Source organism: Neovison vison, chromosome X (assembly GCF_020171115.1).
Source record: "Neovison vison isolate M4711 chromosome X, ASM_NN_V1, whole genome shotgun sequence".
NCBI lineage: Eukaryota > Metazoa > Chordata > Mammalia > Carnivora > Mustelidae > Neogale > Neogale vison.
The window spans coordinates 110,315,197-110,324,200 of record NC_058105.1 but is presented as its reverse complement, the minus strand read 5'-3'; the positions used below and the strand labels follow the sequence as shown (position 1 = coordinate 110,324,200).

Sequence of the window (9,004 nt, the reverse complement as noted above, 5' to 3'; positions counted from 1 at the left end):
CCCTGACCAGTGTCGCCATGCCTCGGCGCCAGAAGAACAAGGCCCGTGTCCGGGAGAAACGCCACCAGGCCCGCGGTGAGGCTCAGGGTGTCGGGGGTGCTCCTGCCGCTGTAGCAGCAGCAGCAGAGGAGGAGCCCCCCCGCGCTCCCCCGGGCTCCCCGGAGGAGGCGGGCCCATCTTCACCAACTGAAGGTGGCCCCGCCCCTGGGTCTCCTGGTGCAGGGTCCCCAGGCCTGCCAGGCGACCAGGGCGCCCAGAACCAGGCCGCGGCTGCGGCCCCGGCCGCCCCTCCGGCCATTCGCAAAACGCCCCTGATCCGCAAGGCCAGCATGCTGGTGCAGTTCCTGCTGGAGAAGCACAGCTCCGGGGAGCCCCTGATGCGCGCGGCGCTGCTGAAGATCATCGGCAGGAAATACCGCGAGCACTTTCCCGAGATCTTCAGGCTCACCTCCCAGCGCATGGAGCTGGTCTTCGGGCTGGAGGTCCGGGAGGCCGACGACCGCGGCCAGTCCTACACGCTGGTCAGCAAGCTGGCCCAACCGGGCGAGGGCACCCCGGGCGGCGGCAGCAAGGGGCTGCCCAAGTCCGGCCTCCTGATGGCGCTCCTGGGCGTGATCTTCATGAAGGGCAACCGCGCCAGCGAGGAGGAGGTCTGGGAGTTCCTCAACGTGCTGGGCGTGCAGGAGGGCAAGAGGCACCTGGTCTTCGGCGAGCCGCGCAAGCTCATCACCCGAGACCTGGTGCGCCAGGGCTACCTGGAGTACCGCCCGGTGCCCGCCAGCGACCCTCTGCGCCACGAGTTCCTGTGGGGCCCGAAGGCCCGCGCGGAGACCAGCAAGATGCAGGTGCTGCAGGTCCTGGCCAAGATCAACGACACGGTGCCCAGCTCTTACCCCCAGCTGTACGAGGAGGCTCTGCTAGACGAGGAGGAGCGCGTGGGGGCCAGACCCCAGGCCAGGGGGGCTGCCACGAAGGGGGCCCGTAGCAGGCGCCGCGTCTAGTCAGGCAGTCGGGGCGGTTGCTTTTCCCTGGGGTGGAAGACGGCACCTTTCCAGTAGTGCAGAGCCCTGGGGATAGGAGGGGAAAAAAGCAGAGATGTTCCTCCTGTTTGTTCTAAACTGTTAGCTTCTATAAGCATATATAGTTATACTTATTTAGGTGTTCTCAAATGTTTTTTTTTCTTGTAATAGTTCATTTAGCTCTAGAATATAAACTTAAGAATGGCATGGATCTCATTTATTGCTGTCTCACAAGGGAGAGTTATAGGTTTGGTATATGAAAAAGAAAGTCACAAACCATCTATACTATATGTATGATCCAAAAGCAGATAACATGGCATTGCAAATGGGCATTTCATGAAAATGTGAAAGAAGAACACAGTAAAATACTTAGGAACACAAAATAGAGAAAAAAATTGTTAAAATGTGTTTTAAACAAAAATAAAATAAAATGTTTTAATTCATGGTTTGCCTCTTCCTTTTAGTCTTAGTGAAAAATAAGATACTTTAGTTAGCTTAAGAATGTTTGTTTTTGTCCTTGTGCACTGTACATTCTCTGCTATCTACAGTATTAAAAATAAACTTAGATGGGAGGGTGGTATTTTGGGGGTTGATAATAATAACTGCCATTCATTCAGACCCAGTATTTCTTAAAGAGTATGCCAAGTGCTTTATATAGTACAGGAATGCCAATGTTCCTACAGGATAGAGCTTAGCAAACTTCATTTACAGATAAAATGACTTGTAAGAATCTCAAGTTCAAAGGAGTGGTAAGTGACCTCGCTGGGACTGGATCCCTGGTCTGGATTGGTCCCGATCAGTGTAGAGACCCATGCTCTGCCTCTCCTTCAGCCAGAGCCAGACCTTCTATTTTGTTTTTCTTCCTCTTACTCCAAAATATATCTCATGGATAAACAAAACCCTGACCCAAAGTAGTGTTTTGGAATACACAGCCACAGTAATAGTAATGCTAAGTAAATGAGTAGTGTGAAGAAAGAAAAGAAATGATAAGAGTCTCATACGCCTTAATTGAATTTAAGGTGAGGACAATGAATGCTGATGAATGGACCCCCATAAGAGAAAGGGCCATACAGTGGCCGCAGGCAGGGTAAGCCACGGAAAGCAGGCTGACTTCCCCCTCTAGTGTCTCAGAAAGATGACAACCTTGGTGAAAGGCGGGCAGACTTAGGCTACGCATAGTCAAGGTCAAAAACCTGAGCAAGGACTAAGGGGCTACTAACTCCAGAAGACTGGGGTGTCATAAAATTCTGCCCCTACTATATCATCTTTCAGAAGATCCTAACAGCCCTGGGCAGAAAGGATTCATTCTTCCAATTTGGAGCTTCCAAGCAGGTAATGGCCTTAGTCTGAGGAGTATGGCCTTTTCAGGCGAGTGGAAGGTAGAGCCCCACGTTTCGTCATGAGTCAAGATGAAGGATGAGGAGCTAGGGGACCACTCACCCCAGGATCGAGGAGAATGCCCAGACTCCCACCCTTGCTGTCAGACCTAGGAGGCCCAGGGCAAAACTTTCCAGCTGAGGTGTCCCTGTTTCCATGGGACGTGGACTCATGGAGGAGAGGGCCTTTGTCTAATGGGAGCAGCCCTCCTCAGTAGAAGGTGGAAACCTACTTTCTCATTGGAGTCAAGCTGATCACTCTAAAGGAAGATAAGTGGACCCCAACCAGAACAGAAGGGGCCACACAGAGCCCCACCACTGATGTCTTCCCTCAGTAAACCCAGAAATGGTGGCATGATGAGGCCTACTCACTTCCTTTAAGGGCCATCTCAGTGAGGTGGGGCACTTGGTATAAAGAACAAACATTAGGTTAGCAAAGGAAGATATTCCATGTCACACCAAGAACCAAGGACAGGGCCCTACGTAAGAGGGAACCATCCAGATCATAACAGTGGTGACACAACAGGATACCTCTCCTACTGTCAGCTATGTGACCACAGGAAGTTTTGCCACGTAAGGCAATCCTAGGTGGCCAGAGGGAATGAAAGGAGTTAGTGTGAGAGAATAGGCTCCAGGTCATAGAAAGAATCAGTGTAAAGACTCTGAGTGAGGACTAGGGAAACAGAAACACCCAACCGAAGACAGAGAGAGGAACAAACTTGCCACCATCCTCTCAGACCTGAGGAACTCTAGGAAGGAGTATTCATATGTGTCACCCGCTGGCTTGCAGCCCTGGGGGACTTAGGTCAGTAGGAGGAGGCATCATAGATCTTGAGAGAGTGAGGACTATAGGTATCACCAGCCTCAGAACAGTAGAGTCCCATAGTTTTGTCCCTTGCTATGAGCTCTCAGAATCTCCAAACAGCTGTGACTAGATGCAACTTACCTGACTTCCACTTCTGGGGACTCAGGGCAGTAAGGCCCATGGTCTGAAGCTAGCATAGGGACAATTTCTAGGTTGTGCCAGAGTTAAGGGTAAGAAGCCTGCAAATGGAGCAGCGCATGAAAACCATAACAATGGGGGCAGGGCTGTCAGTCCTGGGAGACATTTGGCTAGCTGGCAAGCAGAGCAAAAGAGCAACTCTCAGATCCTATTGGGGTGACAGAGATATGAGGACGGTAATAGGTCAAGAGAGGAAGAAACGAGGCCACCTCTGAGTCAGTGAGGAACCTGAGTGAGGACCAGTGAGGCGAACCATCACAAGCTCCAGATTTGCCTACCGCAGGCAGGTATGGCCCAATATGGCTCTCCTCACTCTTTCTGATGGGTCTCCGAGAGTTGTGGCCTTACTATGAGGAGATGACTTCAGGCCTCCGAAGATTCAACCTGAGAACGCTGACTGAAGACTGGGGGGTGGGGGACACAGCCCAGCCCCTGAATAGAGGAGACAACAAAGAGTCCAGCTTTGCCCCTGCTTTCAGCACTTTAAGGCTCAGGGCAGGGGTGACAAGCAGGAGGTCCCCTATCCCTCCTTTACTTCATGTCTAAGGGAGGTAAAATCCTTAGTCAGAAGGTGAAGCCACTAGAGGACAGAAGGGTGGGCCCCAGCCCCTAGGTGGCACACTGAGTAGACTCCTTACTCTAGAACATAGGAGACCCCATGGCCAGCCCCTGCTGTCATCCCAGTAATGCCCAGACAGGGCTGGCTGGCTGGGGCCCGAGGCCCATACCACCTTCCTCCTCAGGGTGCTCAGGGACCAGGCTGACCAGGGTAAGGGGAGCCCTGGGGGGTCCTAGAGCAGTGCCCCTGGGGGACCCTGCAGGGGCGGCCGTGGACAAGCCAAGGTGGGATCTCTCTGCTGAAGGGGCTCCTCCCACCTCACCATCCCCCTCTCCAGGTGCCCTCGCTGCCTGCCAGCCCTGCCCAGTGCCCTCAGGCCTCAGGCGCAGGACAGCAACCTTCGCCTAAATGGGAAATGCCCCTGGGGTCTTGAGGGTATGCAGTCTACTGCAGTAGCAGCCAAGGAGTCCCCCATCCTCCTCCTTGTTTTGGGGGTACTCCCCAGAGGTCCCCTGTTGCTGGCTCTCCCCTGGAGCCACAGAGAGCCTTTCCACCACTATGGCTACTGTAGTCTAGGGGCTGCTGCCACATAAGGGGGACCATGAACTGCACTGTACGTTGCACAGAAATGTCAAATTAAAAGAACGGGTGAGGCAGAGGGGAGGTTCCTGATGAGAGCAGCCTCAGGCAAATGCTCTGAAGCAAGGCACTGTGGAGCCTGGTGACACTGCCCCTGCCTTCCAGGAGGTCATTTTAAGTTAAGCAGGAGAGCGGAGAACAGAAAGGGTCCTGTGCTCTGGTCCCAGTGCATGTGAACACAGTGCACGAACCAGGGATTTTATGGACATGATCTCTAGGAAATTTCTAAGAAACAAAGGTGACACTCCTCTGAAGGGAGATGTCACTTTACTGTTTTTGCTCTGGCCCGGGAGAGCCAGAACCTACTCCACTAAAGGCGCAATCTATTCATTAAATTATTTTGAGAGTAATCTGGCAAACCTCTAAAGGAAAGGCTAGACTTTCGGTGGTGGTGAAATGAATAAAAAAAGGGGTGGTTTGGCTGTAAAGGCATCTGAGAGGGAAACTGTTGGCCCCTGACACAAATACTAGGACCTCTGAATTACATCTAGTTGGGGGAGACTCTTCCACACTCAAATTAAATAACATATTTTCATTCCTTCCAAAGGCATAGCATGTTTTCTGACATCTCATAAAATTAAAAGAAAAAATCCCAAAGGAGTTGGTATTATTCTCTGGGGTCATATTTATCATAGCAACAAATCCCGTTCTTTTAAAGATCACTGTATCAGGCGCTTTGCAAACATCGCAACTATTTCCAGGGTCCTACCAAATGGGACACCTCAGACTCACTTTGCAGATGACAAACCTACAATTTTGTCAAGTTCATCTGGCTTGTCAGTGACAGTGCTGGGACTAGAGCCCTGGTGTGAATGTGTCCTGAGGCCACACTGTGCCACTCCTCCCAGCTGAAGACACACCTAGCGTCCCTTATTCCACTTTTCTTCCCACTACTCCACAACAGATCACAGGCAATACGATGTATTTTACGGGGACTAACATAGCACAACAAAAACAAATAAATAAAAAAAGAAATTAAAAAAAGGAAAAAAGAAAAAAGAGGAACTTGTAGCCAAACGTCAAAAGCAGACGTAAAGGGGCATCGTTAATATGAGAAGAAACCACAGTGTGGGCACTGGCTAGAGGCTGCATTTATCAAAGAGCCACCTACACCGGCCTATGGGTTCTGGAGAACAAGCTGTGCCCTGGTTCCCAGCACATGTGTTCAGTTCCCATGCTGTCCTGCATTACAGCATTCCTGCCCCGGGCCTTCCCTGCTGTGCCCTCACGTCCCACTCTGGAATCCCTTAACGGTGTGGTATTTGAGACTGGCCTCCGAACAAAGACACGGATGAGGGAGCTTAACCAAGTGGTCAATAACCAAAGCCTCCCTGGCAACTTGGGGATGAGGAATGACTTGGGATCTCACTATGCAGCAAGTACCTGCTGACGCTGAAATCCTCAGAAGCCCAGAGCACTTCTGGGAGAGGAAAGTGGTTCCTTGGGAGACACGCTGTCTTGGAACAGCAAAGATCAAAATAGTTGAGCACCGTTCTGTTGCCTCTTATCTCAGTCCTTGCCCCCAGAGGAATACCTTGGTTTTTCCTCGCCTACTGGGGCTTGTGAAGTGTCCTGCCCGCCCAGTCAAGCTGAGGGTTGCCTGGACCCATGAGCAAAGCTTCTGACCATGCTTCAAGAGGAGAACTTTCTCACCCTATTGAGACTCTAGACTCTGTTCAAGAGGTGAGTGCAGAAAGGATGAGAATGTTCTTTTATTTACTATATGTCTATATTTAACATGTTTCATTTTTCCTCTTGTGTTTTGAACAAATGGAGTAATCATACATCTTGTGAAGCCTCATCTCATTGCTCTAGCATGTTTCACTTCTAGATCAGTTTTGGTTAATTCTTGTCCACACTGCTGGACACATTTTCTGCTTCTTTGCACGCCTAGTGACTTTCAGCTGGAGGCTGAAGACTGTGAATTTTGCCTTGTTCACACTTATCCAGCCTAAGTGACCTCAAAAGTTTTGCTTTTTGCTTTTTTTTTTTTTTTCCAGTCCATCTACCCTTTTGAGCTTTGTTCTGATACTCAACTAAGTTACCTGGAAACACTCTAATCTTTTTGGTTCTTGATTTTAAGCTCTGTTAGGTGAGACCAGAAAGCAAAAATTTAGGGCTAATTTTGTATCCCTACAGACACAAAACCCTTCTGTGGACTCTATGTAATGCTCTGAGCATGAAACAGTTTGGCACTTTGATAAAGGGAATAAGAAGTATTCTGGGCCGTGCACGGACTCCAATATTTTCTTTCTGTAGAATTCTCTCCTCTCAGCTGCTTTGCCTTGTGGACGCTAGTCCCATGGTCCTCCTTGGACCCCTGGCCTCTCCAGAAGACCACCAGTTTCACCTGAACTATTCAAGGCAGCAAGCCAGGCCAATTCTAGACTTGCTTCATTTTTTTTTCAATCTCTCAGGAGTCACTGTCTTTCCTTGCCTGGTGCCCAATATATTGAAAACGTTTCCCATATGTATTTTATCATCTGGCCTTTTTCTTTTTCTTTTTTTGGTAGATGTTTCAGGCAAGTGGTTAAATCTGTTCCTGTTATTCCATCTTTGCCAGAAGTAGTAAGACTACAAATTTAAAACCCAAGTTGCTACGGCATGCAAATGTCCCAAGGTGAAAGCTCACATTTCAAACACGTTCAAATTAAAACAAGGATCAAGACAATGTGGGACATGCACAATAATATATATGTTCATATGGGCATATTTACACATAAGTTGGAAGTATAAACCTGTAAAACAAAATATAAGCAGGGTTCCTATCTTGATGGTGAAAATTGCAGGATTTTAAAAATCACACTTATGTTCAATATTTTCCAACACTGCTGAAACATCTAGGAATTACATTTAAATTATAAAATAATATAAATTTTCAAAATGTGATTTGGAGACCAAAAATAAACACATATTCTCTAGATTTTTTGGTCAATATTGATTAACCTCTTGCCTGATTCTATTCGGCATCTAATTTACTTATGCCTTTCTTCACTAGGGAAAAAAATGAATCACCAGTAGTAGGGTATGTATATTCAACCAACTTAAGAGCCTCCCTCCAGAGAAAAGTATTTTAAAAGCAGAAATTATATTTATATCTAAAGCACAGTCCCTGAGATGACTATATCCTTCAACCACATGAAGGACTGTATGCAGGTAATGTAGGCAGCAATAAATAGCACTAATTATTTTCAGTGTTGTAAATTTTAAGTTTATATATTTTTTGGAAAAGCTCAGTATATGAAAAAAAGTTTATCATCATTAGCCATCAGGGAGATTCAAATCAAAACCACATTGATACCACCTCACACCAGTTAGAATGGCCAAAATCAACAGTGTGGAGATTCCTTAAGAAATTAAAAATAGAGCTTCCCTATCACCCTGCAATTGCACTACTGGGGATTTGTCCCAAATATACAGATGTAGTGAAAAGAAGGGCCATCTGTACCCCAATGTTCATAGCAGCGATGTCCACAACCGCAAAACTGTAGAAAGAACCAAGATGCCCTTCAACAGACAAATGGATAAAGTTGTGGTCCATATATTCTATGGAGTATTATGCTTCCCTCAGAAAGGATGAATACCCAACTTTTGTATCAACATGGACAGGACTGGAAGAGATTATGTTGAGTGAAATAAGTCTAGCAGAGAGAGTCAATTATCATATGGTTTCACTTACTTGTGGAGCATAAGGAATAATACGGAGGACACTGGGAGATGGAGAGGAGAAGGGAGTTGGGGGAAATTTGAGGGAGAGGTGAACCACGAGAGACTGTGGACTCTGAGAGACAACTGAGGGATTTGGAGGGGAGAGCGGTGGGAGGTCGGGTGAGCCTGGTGGTGGGTATTAAGGAGAGCACGTATTATGTGGAACACAGGGTGTGGTGCATAAATAATGAATCATGGGATACTGAAAAAAAATAAACCCATGAAACAAGATGGGATAGGGAGGGAGACAAACCATAAGTGACTCTTAATCTCACGAAACAAACTGTGGGTTGCTGGGGGGAGGGGGGTTGGGAGAAGGGGGATAGGGTTATGGACATTGGGGAGGGTATGTGCTTTTGGGTAAATTGGAAGGGGAGGTGAACCATGAGAGACTATGGACTCTGAAAAACAATCTGAGGGGTTTGAAGTGGCGGGTGGGTGGGAGGTTGGGGTACCAGGTTGTGGGTATTATAGAAGGCACGGCTTGCATGGAGCACTGGGTGTGGTGAAAAAATAATGAATACTGTTTTTCTGAAAATAAATAAATTAGAAAAAAAAGAAACAAACAAATAAATAAATGGTGTTATTTAAAAATATGTTGTTTCCTCGTAGCTGCCATTAATTCTAAGTAGTAAGACTGCAAATGCACTTTTATTTTAATATTCCTTAATTTTCCTAACAACAGTGCAAAGGAAATCCA

At 47.7% G+C, this 9,004-nt stretch overlaps 1 protein-coding gene across 1 annotated transcript; it reads left to right on the top strand.

The window, feature by feature from the left end:
- Window positions 1–17: 17 nt before the first annotated feature.
- Window positions 18–1,001, top strand: LOC122896699 (melanoma-associated antigen B17-like). Its single transcript, XM_044234755.1, has one exon. The coding sequence runs from the start codon at window positions 18–20 to the stop codon at window positions 999–1,001; it is 984 nt and encodes a 327-aa protein (XP_044090690.1).
- Window positions 1,002–9,004: the final 8,003 nt, after the last annotated feature.

Bases quoted from the DNA above. Each gene is read 5' to 3' on its own strand.
- LOC122896699 (XM_044234755.1), top strand. From the start codon at position 18: ATGCCTCGGCGCCAGAAGAACAAGGCCCGTGTCCGGGAGAAACGCCAC.